Source organism: Choloepus didactylus, chromosome 4 (assembly GCF_015220235.1).
Source record: "Choloepus didactylus isolate mChoDid1 chromosome 4, mChoDid1.pri, whole genome shotgun sequence".
Lineage (NCBI taxonomy): Eukaryota > Metazoa > Chordata > Mammalia > Pilosa > Megalonychidae > Choloepus > Choloepus didactylus.
The window spans coordinates 3015333-3032241 of record NC_051310.1 but is presented as its reverse complement, the minus strand read 5'-3'; the positions used below and the strand labels follow the sequence as shown (position 1 = coordinate 3032241).

General features: G+C 68.0%; 1 protein-coding gene across 3 annotated transcripts; it reads left to right on the top strand.

Annotated features, from left to right (window-relative positions):
• The first annotated feature begins 1069 nt into the window (after positions 1–1069).
• Positions 1070–16301, top strand: LOC119531021 (kinesin-like protein KIF26A). Of its 3 annotated transcripts, XM_037831704.1 has the most exons (13): positions 1070–2357; positions 3784–3967; positions 7643–7846; positions 8611–8704; positions 8908–9170; positions 9256–9439; positions 10823–10970; positions 11043–11205; positions 11609–14312; positions 15183–15379; positions 15477–15497; positions 15744–15894; positions 16048–16301. In XM_037831704.1, the coding sequence occupies exons 1-13, from the start codon at positions 2284–2286 to the stop codon at positions 16227–16229; spliced, it is 4569 nt and encodes a 1522-aa protein (XP_037687632.1). In that variant the 5' UTR covers positions 1070–2283; the 3' UTR covers positions 16230–16301. The 3 variants fall into 3 exon arrangements, with proteins under 3 accessions (XP_037687632.1, XP_037687630.1, XP_037687629.1); XM_037831702.1 differs by lacking the exon at positions 1070–2357 and having other exon boundaries at positions 3395–3967; positions 7676–7846; XM_037831701.1 differs by lacking the exon at positions 1070–2357 and having other exon boundaries at positions 3395–3967.
• The last annotated feature ends 608 nt before the right edge of the window (positions 16302–16909 follow it).

The following is a 16909-nucleotide window of genomic DNA, read 5'->3' as shown; positions in this document are numbered from 1 at the left end:
TGCAGACCCTGGGGTGGGGGCCTCCCGGGGCCGGGAACACCCCAGGGAGCTGGGCAGTGTGGCTGCAGCAGGAGGTCAGAAGATGAGGCTGCCCGTCCATTTCTCTTGGGGGCGATGGCCTGGCCCTCAGGTTGGGGTTCAGGGCCTCTCTTAGCAGCCCCAGGCCCCCATTTCCCAGCTCCTGAGGGCTCAGTAAGCACAAACCCGGCAGGATGCAGCCGGGCCCCAAAGGCAGTTCTGGGGGCTCCAGGCTGCCCTGGGGTGGAAGCAGGGCCGGGGGAGCGTGGGGTGTGGCCTGCGCCCGGCTGGGCAGCCCTGGGTTGGCCACGGCTGACCCCACACTGTCCGGCCAGGCCCCCTGCTCCCCTCAGGGTAACGGGCTCAGCCCCAAGGCCCACTGCCCGTGAGGTCTCCTCTCGGGGGAGGACGCAGTTTTTCTTTGTAAAGATGCAAAGTATTTCCCTTTCCGCTTCCTGGTGGGGTGCCGGGGAGCCTGGGGAGGGCCGGCTCTGGGTGGGGAGCTGCTGGCTCCAGGTCCGGGAGGAGCCGGGCACCCCCCACTCACTCATTCACTCCTGCACTCAGTCACTCACTCCCCACTCACTCATTCACTCACTCACTCATTCACTTCTGCAGTCACTCACTCCCCACTCACTCACTTGTTCACTCCTGCACTCAGTCACTCACTCCCCACTCACTCATTCACTCATTCACTCACTCACTCATTCACTTCTGCACTCACTCACTCCCCACTCACTCACTCGTTCACTCCTGCACTCAGTCACTCACTCCCCACTCACTCATTCACTCACTCACTCACTCATTCACTCCTGCATTCAGTCACTCACTCCCCACTCACACTCCCCACTCATTTACTCATTCACTCCTGCATTCACTCACTCCCCACTCACTCACTCACTCACCCATTCACTCTTGTATTCATTCACTCACTCACTCCCCACTCACTCATTCACTCCTGCACTCATTCACTCACTCATTCACTCCTGCACTCAGTCACTCACCCCCACTCACTGATTCACTAACTCACTTATTCACTGTTGCATTCATTCACTCACTCACTCCTCACTCACTCATTCATTCATTCACTCACTACCACTCATTCACTCACCCCCTCATTCATTCATTCACCCCACTCATTCACTCTCCAATCATTCACTCATTCCCCACCCATTCTCCACTCAGTCATTCACTCACTCCCTATTCATTCATTCACTCCCCACTCACTCCCCCATTCATTCATCACCCTTATTCATTTATTCACTCCCAAACTTTCAGCCATTAATTTGTGCCCTCATTCATTCATTCATTCACTCACTTATTCATTCATCCACCTGTTCACTTAACTGTTTGCTCATTCATTCATTCATTCATTCATGGGCTCTGCCTGAGCTCTCCCATGAACCCAGCCTGGCCCTAGGCACTGGGCTTGGCACACTGTCTTCCAAGCCCCTGGGCTGGGCAGAGGCTGCTTCCTCTAGTATCAGGAGGGGTGGGGAGCCCCCAGGGACCCCCGACCTGACCTGTGGGCCCCGGGGGAGGTTTCCTGGAGGAGCTGTTCCGGGAGGACAAGGAGGGTTATGTTACATCGGCCTTCCTGAGTCTTCTTGGAGACTTGCCACACTCCCTGCGTTGTCCTCGCCTCCCTACCTTCCTCGCCCCGGCAGGCTCCCGCCTCTGCCCCCCATCCCGGCTCCCCAGAGTGCCCGAGGCCTGAGTGAGCCGACACACTCGCTAGGGGGTGTGACGTGGGTGATGTCCCGGTCTCACAAGTGCCCAAGCATCATCAGGGCGAAGGTGCCTGTCCCGGGGCCGGGCCAGCCTGGTGACGTGCATCCGAGTCATGCCCGCTGGGGTAGGGCCACAGAGCAGTGACCCGAGGGCCGTGTCGGGCCGGGGTGCAGCCTCTGCTCCCAGGCCCTCAGGGGCTGGCAGCCGGGGAGCAGGAGGGCGGTGCCCCGAGTTAGGTCAGACGGTGGGGCGGAGACGCTCACCCAGAGCTGGCAGGGGCCTCAAGGGGCGTCGGGTCCGGCCTCCATCCGGGCAGCCCGGGGCTGGGCGTGCTGGGCGGGCACCACCCTCCTTTGTTCCCTCCGTGGGGCCGAGGGCCGTGCCGAGGCCTGTCTGCGTGTGACCTGTCTCCGCCACCCCCAGCACCTCACTGGTCAGTCCCCGGCCCTGCCCCTAGCCCCAGCGTCCCCGCGAGACTGGAGGTGGGGCTCAGCGTGCCCCGGCCCCCTCACAGCTCTGGGGTGAGTTGCCGGCATGTTCCCTGCCCAGCTGTCTGCATCTGTGCAGCCCCTGCACGCCGCCCTTCCCGACAGCCCTGCACCCGTGAGGTGAGCAAGCGAGGCCTGCGGCACCTCCTGCTCCTCTGAAGGGGCAGCCTGGGTCCCCAGCCCCACCCTGCCCAGGGGCGCTGTGGGCCTCCACCTGCTCCTGCAGGGCTGCGCCCTCCCCCCGGCCCCGGCGGCTTCCCCCACAGGTCCCGGCCCCGGGACAGGCTGGCGTGGGGTGCTGTGGCGGAATTCAAGGGCAGGGACGGCCGGGTGGGGCCCTCCAGGAGTTGGGGTGCTCTGATGAAGCCCAGGCCGGCTCACACCTGGGCCTGGGGGCCCCCCTGCTGGCCTCCAGCCCCCCCCCCCCCGCACCTCCCTGTCCAGGGGTTCACAGCTATGCTCTGCAGAGTAGATTGCCTTTATTTTCCGTGATGACACCTCACTTGGAGAAAAGCTGTCCCTGGGGTCTCTTAAAAGACAACTCCTATTAAATATGAGAGGCGTGAAGCAAAACGCTGGTGTAGATCTGGCTGCCATGGGGGACGGGCCCCTCCTCTTCCGAGGTGGGATGGGGGGGCTGAGCCGCCACCCCCCTCAGGTTCAGGCCCTTCCACTTCCCTTTGCAGGGGACGACACAGACTTGAGGGGTCTGAAGGCTTTGAGAGGGAGGGCACTTTGGGGTGCATGGGGTGGGAGTGGGGCCTGGGTTTTTCTTCTCTTGCTCCTCATTTGTTTTTTAAAATCCATTCCTGGGGTTGTCGTGTGTGAGGGGGTGCATGGGGTGGGGAGGGGGAGGGTGGGGACGGAGGGTGGGGGCGCCCAGCCCAGCCCTGGTGGGCCACAGCCTGGGGGCCCTGGGAGGGGACACCTGCCCCACAGACTGTAGCGGGGTGCAGCGGGAGGGGGGCCCAGGGCAAAGGCTGCAGGTGAGGGGGGCTGTATCAGGAGAGTGTGTGTGTGAGTGTGAACAGGGGTGTGTGACTGCAAGTGAATGTGTGTGACATGGTGTGTCAGTGTGTAAGGTTGTGTGTGGATGTGAGTGTGTGTATGAGAGCTGAGTGTTCTGGTGTGTGTGTGACTGGGAATGTGTATATGATTGTGTGTGAGACTGTGTGTGTCAGTGTGTTGTGTGGTGCTGTATGGCATGTGTGCAGGAGTGTGGATGTGACTGGATAGTGAGTGTGTGTGTGTGTGTGTGTGTGTCGGGCTCCCGGGCAGTGCAGGCCACTCTCCTCGGCCTGGGGGCGTCTCATCTGGGTTCCTGCTGTGCCGGGCGGGGCTGGGAATCTGCATTTCCCTGGGGTCAGCGAGGCCGCGACCCCGGGGCCCAGCACCCGCGAAGGGGCCGGCGTGGGGGGCAGTGGGGGACCCGAGGGGCTGGGCCAGGGGGGCCCGGTGTTGGGCGGGCGCCTCCTGTGCGCGGCCGGGTCTGCCGGCCCTGCCCACCTGCCCGGGACAGCGGCCCCCACTTGCTTCTGCCCCCCAGGGCCGCCCAGAAGCTCAGCCTGGCCTCCAAGCGCAGGAAGGGGCCCCTGCCACCCCCTACCCGCAGCGCCCCGGCCCACCCGACCGACTTCAGCGGCGCCCTGCACCTGTGGCCGCCCCCGGCTCCCCCCGGCCTGCTTAGGGCGGCCCCCAAGGCCAAGGACGACCCCAGCGTTGCCGGCAAGGTACACCCCGCCCCGGGGTGGGGTGGCCGGGGAGGGTGGCCCCGCGGCTTCTCCCGGGCTGGTCAGGGGTGGCCGCCGGGGGAGACGTGGACCCAGCCGGGAGTGAGCCGCTGCTCCAGGTGGTGACGGCCGGCCTGGGCCCTGGGGCCGGCCTCGATGGGCGGGCAGTGAGGTCTGGGGCTGCCCAGGGTCGGGGTCTGAGCACAGGACCCTGCCTCGTCTCCCCTGGGACGCCGTCCTCGGTGCGGCCTTGGTCTGTCCAGAGTCACGACGTCCGGGTGGATTCTGGGAGGAGCGGAAGGTGCCAACTGTTGGGTCGGGCCGCCTCGGCCCAGATGGGGAAACTGAGCCCAGACGGGGAGGGGCCTTGTGCGTCCGCAGGACCGGGGGCCCCTGCGGCTGTTTGCCGGGACCCGGTCGCTGGCCTGGCCCTTTGGGGGTTGCCGCCTCCTTGGCCTGCTGTCCCGTCCCTCTGTCCGGGAGGTTCGCTGCTGTCCTGCCGTGCAGACACCAGCATCACCTTCACGGGGTCTCGTCTAGGACACGCTGTACGTCCCCTGGGAGGCCCCTGCGTCCCTGAGAAGGCCCTGGAACCTCAGGGTCCTGGTTCCAGGCGTGCCTGTGGGGGCTGGTCAGCAGTGGGCCTGTGGGCCGCCCTGCTCGCGCTCCAGCGGGAGGCCAGTGTGCGTCTGACCTCCCCACGGGGGGCTGAGCCTCTCCGGGGCCTGGGGCTCACCCCGGGCAGGCGGATGCGGTGGGCGGCACGTGAGCATCCCCTGGGAGCTTTAGAGACCCCCCCACATGCCTGCCCCCCCGCCAGGGTCAGTACTGAGCCTCTGGGTGGGGTCTCTGCTGGCTTGGAGCAGAGGATTTACTGCACCCCCTCTTTCTCCAAGCCCAGGGCTCACTGGCAGAGCAGCTGAGGGGGTGCTGGGGGGCCCTGGGGCGGCCTCTGGGGTGGTGGGAGGTGCGGAGGCAGACTCACCACTCACCAGCCCTCACGGCCACGGCAGGTTGGGGCCGGTGCCGGGCAGCGGGCGTGGTGGGCCGGGACCCCGGAGCCGCGTGCACGTGCCGTGAGCACTTCCGGGGGTGCCTGTGATCCTGGAGCATGTCGTGACCCCAGGGCAGGGGCGGATGGGCTCCCCTCTGGTGACAGCGTGTTCCGTCTGCTGGGGTGACCGTGGCCTGCCTGGCCCTGTGTCCGGCAGTGCGGAGACGACAGAGGGAGGGGAGGGTCTGCCCCATCCTTCAGGGAGGTTCCCCGGCAGTGGGCGGGGGGCAGATGGGCCAGGCCAGGGGGCCCCTAGCCCCTGTGTCCACCCACGGGAGGTGGGCTCCTAGGCCAGTGCCCCCTGCCTGCCAGAACTAAGTGGGGGCAGGGCCTGCAGAGACCTGGGGAGGGGGCTGCGGCCCCCCACCCCCAGTTCCAGACCGCTCAGCACTGCCCCAGAGGCCCTTGGCCACGACTGCTCTCACTGCCTTCCCCCCAGGCCCCCAGTGACACCCCCAGGACCCCCTTGATCCCCCCAGGACCCCCGGGACCCCAGTGCCTCCACTCTGCGGTGATTAGGCAGAAACGCCCCCAAAAGGCATTTGTCACAGAAAGCAAGTTGGGTCACTCCCCTCCTGACACCGATGTCCTTGTGGGATTAGGAAAGACCCCGCCGTGGGGGTTGGTGGCCCTTGTTCAGCTGCAGAGCGTGGTTTTCCTCTTGGCCTCCTCTCCAGCGTGGCTTTGTAACATCTGAACATTGTGGGCAAGTCGAGGGGCTTGTCTGCGGGGTCCCCTGCTCCCTGCGGGGCGGCAGGTTCTGGTGCAGCAGACGGGTGTGGCCGGGCTGGGCTGCTGTCGTCCCCTCCCCGCCGGGCGGGCCCCAGCCCGGCCCCCGATGGAGAGGGCAGCCTCACCGGGACAGCGTGCTCCTCGTCGGGAGCGAAATCACAGGCTTCTCCCCCCAGGAATTCTCTGCAATCTGCAGAGCCCATTTGGCTCCTGAAGTGAAGAGTTCACGCTGTAAAAAATTGCCCCAAATTACCGGGTGGCGCTCACTCTTGTCCGCTTGGCAGTGACGCCGGGAAATGAAATAGTTTTGTTCACGTCGTTGGGGAATCGAGGAATCGATTCGTGCCTGATGGAGTCGGTCTCGGGTGTGCGAGGGGAAAGCACTTCCCCGCCCGGAGCAGGGCCCCCCGCCTCACGGAGCGGGGAGCGTCTCAGTCGCCGCACCCCGAGGGGAGCGGATGGCGCCACGTGCCGCCTCCCCAGCAAGGCCATTGCCAGTTTCAATTAAACCCTGAAAAGTATCGGCTCTGAAACGTATCGTGGGTAATTTGATTTACGCCGTCGTTGAGAAAGCAGAGGTTTCAGCAGAGACTGGACGGGGGTCTCCCTCAGCAACTGCACCTGCTCGGAGCCCACCCCAGGCTGCTCCATGGCAGCTGCACGAGACGCACCTTGCTGGGGCGCCCGTCCCCAGCCCGGGTTTGGGGGTGTCCGCATGGGCTCTCGTCTGCTCCCCGTCCCCGCTGAGCCTCTGCGCCCTTCCGCTGGCTGGGCCGTGGAAGCCTCCGGAAGTCCCCAGAGCCTGGCCCACGCAGAGCGGCACGTTGGGGATTGTTTGTGCCTTGGAGACCCGGGAGGACGTTGATGCCACGACGAGCAGAGGCCGCGCATCATCCCGCCCAGCCCCGGCCCTGCCCTCACCCGGCCCCCAGCCCCCGGCCGCTGCTCTGGAGCTGTGGGGCCGCACCCGCGTCTGCTTGGAGCTGCCCGTTGCCCTTCCCGGGCCTGCTGGCCGTGCTCCCAGGATGCCCCTGGCTGTCCCCCGACCCCAGCCCTGCCAGTGGGTGCCGAGCTGGCTCTGGGGGCAGCCGTGCCCCCCCACTCCTGCCCCTGGGCCTCCCCAGCCCGCTCTGTGCGTCACTCATCCCCAGAGGCCCTCTGCGGGGGCGGGCAGGGCGGAGGAGGGCTTCCTGGGGGGGACGCTGCGTGGGGGTCCCACGGGGCAGGGCAGGGAGCGAGCTCTGTGGGAACGAGCATACCCTGGCACTGCCGGGCCTCGTCCATAGAAGCGTCTTTCCTGGGGGCAGCACCTCACAGTCTGCTGTGCCCAAGCGAAGCCCCTTCCCTCCACATCTGGAGGACGCCCCACAGGGGAGCAGGGGTGCGGAGGGCTGGGGGGGCGGGGGGCTTGGCCCTGGGGGTGCCTTGTGGTTGTGGGGGTGGCCCTTGATCCTGGGGGGTTGCTCTGTGGTCCTAAGGGACCCCGTGGTCCTGGGGGTGCCCTGACTTGGGGTGAGGAGAGCCCGGTACCAGCCCCCTGGCTGTGCTCAGGCTGTGTGGCTCTGAGGAGCGGCCGACCCCTCTGAGCCCCTGCCTCGCTTGCGAAGCTGGAGGGAGAGCGGGGTCCTGTGGGCGCGGGGCGCCGAGTCCTCGGAGGCTCCTTGTCTGTGGGTTCACACGCCCAGTGTCTGCCCCGTTGGGCAGTGCAGGGGGCTGGAGGCCCCCGGCAGCCCCTGCGCCCCATCCTGCCCTGGGCTGGCCGCCCACCTCGCTGACTGCAGGACATGTTCCGGGCCGGGGCGCAGTCTCGCGTCCCTGGGACGTGGGGTCCCTGTGCCGAGGCCCTGCCCTGTGCCCAGGCGCCGCTCAGAGGCCTGTGCCGCCCCCAGGTCCGCGTCACGCTCCGGGTGTGTCCCGCGCAGGGGCCCCAGCGCCCGGCCGAGGCCGTGTCCTGCCTGAAGGTGGAGCCCCGGAAGAAGCAGGTGACCCTCTACGACCCGGCCCCCGGGCCCCCGGGCCCCCGTCGAGCCGCCACCGCCCCCGTGCCCAAGATGTTCGCCTTCGACGCCGTCTTCCCCCAGGACGCGGAGCAGGTGCAGCGGCCTCCCCGCGGCGGGGGCTCAGGCCCTGGTGGGGTCGGGGCCTCTTCCCGGGGGCCGAGGGGGTGGGGAGGGTCCCCGCGTCTGCCCCTGGGGCATCTCCCCCGGCCCCTAGCTGGTGCTCGAGGCCGAGTCCCCCAGAGACTCCCGGTTTCTCCGAGCTCTGAGGACAGCCGCAGGTTTTGGCGCAGCCATGCGTGAGCACCCACAGGCTCCCAGGCGCATGTGGTGTGCAGTGACCCGGGGCTCCGCCTCTGCATGTGGGGGTTCGGGACCCGTGCGGTGGTGCCCACTGGCAGTGCACTTCTCTGTGTTTGGAATGTGTGTGCTTGTTCCAGGCCCTGTCCGTGTGTCCTGTGCACTATGTGCAGTCTGTCCTCTGTGTGTCTAGGTGCCGCTTCTGCGTGTGCTGCATGTGTTCCAGGCCTGTCCGTGTGTCCTGTGCACTGTGTGCACATCTGTCCTTTGTGTGTCCAGCATGCCCCTTCTGTGTGTGCTGCGTATGTTCCAGGCCTGTCCGTGTGTCCTGTGCACTGCGTGTGTGTCTATCCTCTGTGTGTCTGGCGTGCCCCTTCTGCGTGTGCTGCGTCTTCTGTATCCCACTCCTGTGTGCACTCTGCGTTCTGTGTGCATGTGAGATCTGTGTTTTGGGCCCCATGCGAGGTGACTGTGAATAGCGGGGACAGACAGACATGGGGTACAGACGTGGCCCCAGCCCCTGTCTAATTCTCTGGGCCCCCTCTGGGCCCCCTCCCCAGGCTGAGGTGTGCTCGGGGACAGTGACTGACGTGCTGCAGTCTGTGGTTGGTGGGGCTGATGGCTGCATCTTCTCCTTCGGCCACACGAGCCTTGGTGAGCGCCCACCGTCACCCGTGGGATCCATCGTCTCCATCCTGCACTTGCTGGGCCCATGTCCATTTGAGGATAGGGGTGCACTCCCTGGGGCTGGGATGGTCTTGTGGGGTCCCCGGGAGGACGCTGCGTCCCTGCATCCCCAGGCTGGGAGCTGGGATGGGGCAGGAGGCTGCGGTGCCCTGATGCAGCCCTGCCCCCAGGCACGTCGCGCACCATGATTGGGGAGGACGGCTCGGCCCGGGGCCTGGGTGTCGTGCCCTGCGCCATCTCCTGGCTCTTCAAGCTCATCGGCGAGCACCGGGAACGCACGGGCACCCGCTTCTCGGTGCGTGTCTCGGCTGTGGAGCTGTGCGGCCGTGAGCAGGGCCTGCGGGACCTGCTGGCCGAGGTGGCGTCCAGTGGCCTCCAGGACAGCCAGTCCCCGGGCATGTGCCTGCAGGGGGACCCAGTCGGCGGGGCGCAGGTATGCAGCACCCGGGGTGCAGGACCCTGCGGGGCGGGGCAAGGCTGGGCGGGACCACTGAGGCACCTTGGCCCACTTGCTGCAGCTGCAGAGCCAGAGCGAGCTGCGGGCGCCCACGGCCGAGAAGGCAGCCTTCTACCTGGACGCGGCCTTGGCGGCCCGCAGCACCAGCCAGCCCGGCCGTGGGGGTGACGCCCGGCATGGCTCCCACCTGCTCTTCACGCTGCACGTCTACCAGTACCGCATGGAGAAGTGTGGCCGGGGTGGAAGTAGGTGCCAGGGCCGGGGCGGGTGTGTGGGTGTGTGCTCAGGCGTCTGTGCACGTGGGTGTGAGTGTACACTCAGGCATGTGTGTGTGCATGCACTCAGGCACGTGTGTGCATGTTACACATTGGTGTGCATGACTGCATGTGATTGCACATGGGTGTGTGCTCAGGCATGTGTGGGTATACATGTGGGTGTGCATATTGCACATTGGTGCATGTGGGCATGTGGGTGTGTACATGGATATGCAGATGGGCATGTGTGGATGTGGGTGTACATTTGGATGTTTGTGTGTGGGTGTGCACATGTGTGCATGTGGGTGTGCATGTGGGCATATTGGTGTGGGTGTACATGGGCATCTGGGTGCACACCCAGGCGTGCATGGGTGTATGTGGGTATGGGTGTCTACAGTGTGTGTGTGTATGTATGTGGGTGTGCACGTGGACATGTGGATGTGGGTGTACATGGGCACATGTGGGTGTACACTCAGGTGTGCATGGGTGTGTGTGGATATTTGGGTGTGGGTGTATACAGGTGTGGGTGTGCATGTGGGTGTGCAATGTGAGTGTGAGTGTACACTCGGGCCTGTGTGTGCAAATGGGCACATGTATTGCACTCAGGCATGTGTGAGCACACATGTGCATGGGCATGTTATACATGGATATGCACATGATTGCACTGGGTGTGCACATGGGTATGCACTTGGGCATGTGGGTATACATGTGGGTGTGCATGTTGCTGCATGTGGGTGTGTGGATGTGTGCATGGGTGTGCAAATGGGCATGTGGGCACGGTGTGCAAATGGGCACATGTGGATATACATGTGGGTGTGCACATTGCACTGGTATGCAGGGGCTGGTGGGTGTGTACATGGGTGTGCAGTTGGGCATGTGGATGTGGGTGTACACAGGCACATGTGGGTGTACCCTCAGGCGTGTGTGTGTGTGGATGCAGGTGTGGGTGTACACAGGTGTGTGTGCACGTGGGTGTGGCTGTACACTCAGGCATGTGTGGGCGTACACTCGGGTGTCGTGGACCTGCATGTGCACATGCATGGGTGTGTGGGTGTGGAAATGGGCGTGTGTGGGTGTGCACATGGGCGTGTGGGTGTGCACTTGGGCACGTGTGTGGGCGTGTGTGTATACATGTGGGTGTGCATATTGCACATTGGTGTGCATGACTACATGGGACTGCATGTAGGTGTACAGGTGTGTGCATGGGGCCAAGTGCACCATCCCTCCCCAGCCCCCTGACCCCGGCCTTGGGGAGTGCCCTGGGTCCGGGGTGGCCGTGCCCCCTGCCTGTCCTTTGGGGTGCCCTGAGGACCTCAGGGCCTGGGGCAGGGCTGGGGGTCCAGGGCTGCCACCCACTGCCCGCCTCTGTTTCAGTGTCTGGAGGCCGCAGCCGCCTGCACCTCATGGACCTGGGGAGCTGCGGGGCTGGGGAGACCCCCGGGGGGTCCCCGTGTCTGTCACTGCCGGCCCTGGGCAGTGTCCTCCTGGCCCTGGTCAACGATGCCAAGCACGTGCCCTACAGGTGAGGTGGGGCCCGTGGGGTGGGGTCCTGGCGGGGCCCCCGTCCCTCGGCCTGAGTGACCCCCCCCCCCAGGGACCACAGGCTGACTGCGCTGCTACGGGAGGCCCTGGCTGTGCCCGCCTGCCGGGTCACCGTGATCGCGCATGTCGCGGATGCCATGGCTGGCCACGCCGAGACACTGAGCACCCTGCAGCTGGCTGCCCGCCTCCACCGCCTGCGCAGGAGGAAGGTCAAGGTGGGTGGCTCGGCCCCCTTCCCCTCCCTCCTGGAGCCCCTGCTGGGCCTGGAAGTGGGTGCCCAGCCCTGGGGGACCTTGTGTGGCCGGAGGGGGCTGGAGCTGCACTGTGCCGAGTCGGACCCCGTGGCGGGTGACCTCTCTCCGCCTGGCCCTGGGTGGCCTCTGATCCCACAGCCGTGGGGCGGGTCACTGCTCCCCGCCTCGTGAAGTCGCTGAGGGGCCTCGGGAACGTCCTTGGTGTGGAAGCTCCTGGCGCGGTGGGACCTGGTCGGGGTGCCTGCCGTTGGTTCCTGCCTGGAGCCTGGTGGGCACGGTTGGGGGGCGCGGAGGCAGGGGATCTGGGCCGCTGCGGGGGGCGAGGACGCTGGGGCCACTGACCGGGCTGGCCCTGCCCCTCCAGCACGCATCCAGCTCGTCGGGCGGCGAGAGCTCGTGCGAGGAGGGCCGTGCCCGCCGCCCCCCGGCCCTGCGGCCCTTCCACCCACGCTCCGTGGCCCTGAGCCCCGACCGCCCGGCCCCCGGCCCGCCTGGCGACCCCGACTACTCGTCCAGCAGTGAGCAGTCCTGCGACACGGTCATCTACGTGGGGCCTGGTGGGGCGGTGCTGTCGGACCGGGACCTCACCGACAACGAGGGCCCGCCGGGCTTCGTGCCCATTGTGCCCGCCCTGAGCCGGCGCTGGCGCTCGGAGGGGCCCTGCGGCGCCGACAGTGACCATTTCCGCTGCGGCACTTTCGCCGAGCTGCAGGAGCGGCTGGAGGGCATCGGTGGCCGTGAGGGACCCCTGGACGGCCGTGGGGGCAGGAAGCCCACCCCGCCTGTGGGCACCTCACTCGCCACCAGCTCGCCCCACGGCAGTCCCGGCCCGGGTGCCGGCCGAGCCGGCCCAGAGCCCTCGAAGACGAGTGCCCGAGGTGACCTGAGAGAGATGGGTGGCCCCAGGCCTGAGACACCCGCACCGGACAAGGCCCCTGGGGGCGGGGACAGGAGGCCGCTTCCCAGCCCGGCTCCTCCACCTGCTCGCCAGCCAGTGGAGCCCGGGGCAGGTGGCTCGGACAGCGGGGCACGGAGCCCCCCCAGGGGCACGAGTGGGCAGGCGGGCTGGCCCCTGCCACTCCCGGATGCCGGCAGCCCCCGCCCATCAGCTCGCGGCTGCTGTCTGGAGCGCGGCCTGCTGACCACCACGGTCACCCTGCAGCAGCCCGTGGAGCTCAACGGCGAGGACGAGCTGGTGTTCACGGTGGTGGAGGAGCTGTCCCTGGGCGGCCTCGCGGGCACCGGGCGGCCCGCCAGCCTGGCCAGCTTCGGCAGCGACTGCTCCCTGCAGGCTCTGGCCTCGGGCTCCAGGCCGGTCAGCATCATCAGCAGCATCAACGATGAGTTTGACGCCTACACCTTGCGGGCCTCTGGGGGCACCCTGGACGGGGAGGCCGGGGCCAGTGGCAGCCACGGCTCCTCCATCAGCTCATGGCTCAGCGAGGTCAGCCTCCATGCTGCGGACAGCCGCGGCCCCACGCCACAGCCGCCCTTCCGGGCCAGCCCGGAGACTTCTGGCCCTGACTTGCCCACTGTGCCTGAGCCCCTGGGCTCCCCCACCCTGGAGGGTGGCAGCTTTGGCTTCTCCCAGCTCCGCCGAGCAGGCAGCCCAGGCCTGGCCCAGGGTCCTTGCCCCGCAGAATCGGCCCCAGCGGCCCCTGCCCTCCCCCGGGGGCCCAACCCTGCCCAGACCATCCACTCTAGCCTGCCACGGACATCCAGGATGGTCCCAGCCGGTGGCCGGGTGGGCTGCCCTCCCTGGGGCTCCCCTGGCCCCGAGGGCCTGTTTGAGGACCCGTGGACACTCCGCACGGATGATGGCACTGGGCTCCAGGCGGCCTCACCCGGCAGCGCCTCCAGGCCCCCCTTAGCCTTGCCCTGGCCGCCCGAGGCCCGGGAGGTGCCAGCCGGCACCCAGAGGGTGGTGGATGGCTGTGAGGCTGTGGCCAGGGGTGCCCAGCAGCTGGATGCCGTGGCCTGGATCCCCCCACTGAGGAGAGGGGCCACCACGCTGGGTGTCTGCTCACCTGCCACAGCCAGTGTGGGGACCCCGGCTGAGGCTGCCGCTTCCCCAGGCAGCTCGAGGGCCTTCTCGCCCTCCAGCAGCAGGTGGGGCCCCGCGCCCAGGGGGGGCCAGCTCCCGAGAACTGGGGGGGTTCCCCCCGCCCCGCCCGTGCGCAAGTCCAGCCTCGAGCCCAAGTGCAGCCCTGGCCTGGCCCCGACACAGGCCGTGGGACTGAGCCGGCCTGGGGCCACAGCCCCCCTGCGAGGGGAAGACGAGTCCAGGCCTGGTGGTCAGTCCTCCCCCAGGGCCACGTCCAGCTGGAAGGGCCGGGCTGCCAGGGTGGAGGGGACGCCCCGGCCGTCTGGCCACACCTCGCTGGAGCGGAACGAGGGCCCGGCGCACGGCGGCAGGAGCCGGGAGGCTGCGGGGCGGCCGGGGCGGGCCGTGCCCAGGTTGGGGGTGCCCCCAACCAGCCCCACACTGGGGCCTGCCCCTGCCTGCCGGGGCAGCCCGGCCAAGGGTGCAGGGGTCCCCAAGCCCCCCGTCGGCGGGAGCAAGGGCCGCAGCCCGGCGGGCGGGACGCGGGCTCTGAGCGCCTCGGTGAAGTCGCTGGCCCCCCTCGCAGCGGGCAGGACCCCCGGCGGCCCCCCGCCCGGCCCCAGGGCGGCTCCCCAGGTGGCACCCGGTGTGGGGAGCAAGGCCGGCCGCGGCACGGTCATGGGCGCCAAGCAGGCGCTCCGGGCGGCCCACTGCCGCGTGCACGAGCTGGCGGCCGCCTCAGACGCGGGCCCGGCCCTGCCCTCGCCCTACAGCAAGGTGACGGCGCCGCGGCGGCCCCCGCGCTGCAGCAGCGGCCACGGCAGCGACAACAGCAGCGTGCTGAGCGGGGAGCTGCCGCCCGCCATGGGCCGCACGGCGCTGTTCTACCACAGCGGCGGCAGCAGCGGCTACGAGAGCATGCTCCGCGACAGCGCCTCGTCCGCCCCCGACTCCACCAGCGAGCGCGGGGCCTCCCCCGGCGCCCGCACCCGCAGCCTCAAGTCCCCGAAGAAGAGGGCCGCAGGTGGGCGCCGCCCCCGTCCGCAAATCCGCGACGCCTGGGGGCCGGCCCCGGGGTCTCCCCGCGTCCCAGGGCACAGCCCTCGGCAGTGCACCGATGCCCGGGGCCCACCAGCCCACAGATGCCCGCCGCCCTTTACAGTCTGGGGGTCTGCAAGGCCCTTGGCACGTGCAGGCAGCCCTCGGCAGTTTGCACACGCACGTGGGCTTTTCTGCACGTGGTGTGTGCACCACCCGTTACAGTTTCCACGTGCTCCCTGAAAGGGCCTCCTGATGCCCCCCAAGCCCCCGAGGCCCCCAAGGCTGGTCCTCATCCCGTCCAAATGGCTGAGGGTTGGCTGTGGGGGTGGCCTAGTGGGGCAAGGCTGGGTGGGCAAGGACTTGGCTTCCGGGTGCTTCTGGTGATGCCTCCAGCTGCCTGGAAGCCCAGTGCAGGGCTGCCCCTGCCCCTGTCCCCCAGGTCCCCTCAGTTTCAGGGGCTCTGGGTGGGGTGGGTGCATTTCCCATGCTCTGTGGTTGGGGAAGGGGCTGGCCCCTGGGGAAGCAGGAAGGGGTCCTGGCCACGTGGGCAGGGGCCAGTGGGTGCAGCCAGGCTGCTCGGGCCTGGAGCCCGTGGCTGAGGGCCGTGAGGGGGAGGTGGGTCCTTGGGGAGGCATGGGGCCCAGTGCAGGCCTAGGGGCCCCGGGGGCTCAGGAGACAGGACCCAGACCGGTCACTGTGGGAGGGGGCCATGGTGGGAGGCCCCTTGTCCCTCTGGCCCCAGCCTTGTCCTTTGACCCGAGTGGGGCAGGGCCGGGCCGAGCACTCAGGTGATTTCCGGACTGGACCTGTGGTTCCTCCCAGCCGCTCGCCCAGCCCCGCGTCCTCCTTCCAGGCCTGCAACGGCGGCGGCTCATCCCGGCCCCGCTGCCCGACGCCGCCCTGGGCCGCAAGCCCGGCCTCCCGGGCCAGTGGGTGGACCTGCCGCCGCCCGGCACACGGAAGGAGCCCTTCGAGATCAAGGTGTATGAGATTGACGACGTGGAGCGTCTGCAGCGGCGGCGCCTTCCCCCGCCGGCCACCCCCACCGAGGTCAGGGCCCGGGGCTGGGGGTCCGCGGGGTGGCGGGTCAGCCCTCCCGTCGGGCCCCGTCCGGGCGCTGACCTCAGCCCTTTGCATTTGTCCACAGCATTGCCAGGCCGCGGAGAAGGTAGGAAGCCACCGTGGTGTCCCCGATGGGCCTCGGGCCGTGGGTGGGTGACGGGAGGGGATCCGAGGCCGCTGCACCCTGGAGCTCACCCGGGGGTGGGGGGCCTGCTCCAGGCCCACATTCCAGAGCCAGGCCCCTCCCTGTCCCGGGCACCTCCATCCCAGGGGGTGCACGGCCGAGGCTGGGGGGTGTGTCCTGGGGCGTGGGCCGGGGTCCCTGGAGGCTGAGCCCATCTCTGCCCTGCAGGACGCGGGATGTGCGGGTGCACGGGTGCGGCAGGTGGAGCGCAGGCGGCAGCGGCTGCGGGAGGTGCGGGCCCAGCACGAGCGCCTGTGCCAGGAGCTGGCCGCCACCCAGGGCCGCCTGATGGTGGAGCCCGGCCGCTGGCTGGGGCACTGTGAGTTGGGGGCTCCTCAGGGCGGGCGGGGGTGGGTATGGGCCTGCGGGACCCCTGGCCTGGCCTCCCGGAGCTCCAGCCCCCGGGCTGCCTGTGCAGGGGTCTGGCCGGGGCAGGGGGCGGAGGGGTGACCCGGCCACCCCCCATCCCCAGTTGAGGTGGACCCGGCGCTGGAGCCCGAGTCGGCCGAGTATCTGGCGGCCCTGGAGCGCATCACGGCCGCCCTGGAGCAGTGGGTGAACCTGTGCAAAGCCCACGTCATGATGGTCACCTGCTTCGACATCAGCGTCACGGCCCCTGCCGCCACCCCGGGGCCGCAGGAGGTGGACGTGTGAGGCCAGCACCCGGCAGAGAGGGACAGGGCTGTGCGGGGGCCGGAGGGCCGAGGACGTGGCGGGGGCCGGAGGACGCGGACGTGGGGGGCCTGGGGGAGAGGGGAGGTGGCTGGGGGGCGCGGATGGAGCGAGCAAGTGAGCAGAGAGACACGGGGCAAGTGCCTTTGGCTGGGTGTCCGTCCCTCCTTTTCGCCTCTGGTGCTGAGGGCTTGGGGCCTGGTAGGACAGACAGCGGACAAGCCGGGGCTCCTGGAGCTCACTTCTGGGGTTCAGGATTCCTTTTCCTCCGCAGAGGTTTCCGCCAGTGCGGGAGCCAGCGGGGTCTTGCAGGCAGGGTGGGCTGACCCCGAGCCCCCCATCCCCTGCCCTCAGCTCTGTGTGTCCTGAGGGCAGCAGGGGACAGGGGCCAAGGGCTTAGCTGGGGGCCTCCCTCTTTCACGGCAGGAATTCTTACCAAAACCACATGCAAAAAATAAAGCAGACGAAGTTGGTGGGAGGGGTTTGTAAAGTTTCTGTTAGGTTCGTATTTTTATATCTCTTTGCTTATGAATACAGTATTTGCAGTGGGACTTTGGATACAGAGCTATGTTTTATGGTTTTCTACAGAAGATGTCTCCCAGGCCCTCCCCGGCGGGGACGGGCTCTCTGGGGACACCTGGGTGGGGTGGGGGCTCCCTGGG

What these genes read in the sequence shown, in the direction of transcription:
- LOC119531021 (XM_037831701.1), top strand. Translation starts at nt 3,437, where the DNA reads ATGGCATGTGTGCAGGAGTGTGGATGTGACTGGATAGTGAGTGTGTGT. An exon ending in ACCCAGTCGGCGGGGCGCAG is followed by an intron (nt 9,171 to 9,255) that starts GTATGCAGCACC and finishes CACTTGCTGCAG; the next exon opens with CTGCAGAGCCAGAGCGAGCT. An exon ending in CGCCGGCCACCCCCACCGAG is followed by an intron (nt 15,380 to 15,476) that starts GTCAGGGCCCGG and finishes ATTTGTCCACAG; the next exon opens with CATTGCCAGGCCGCGGAGAA.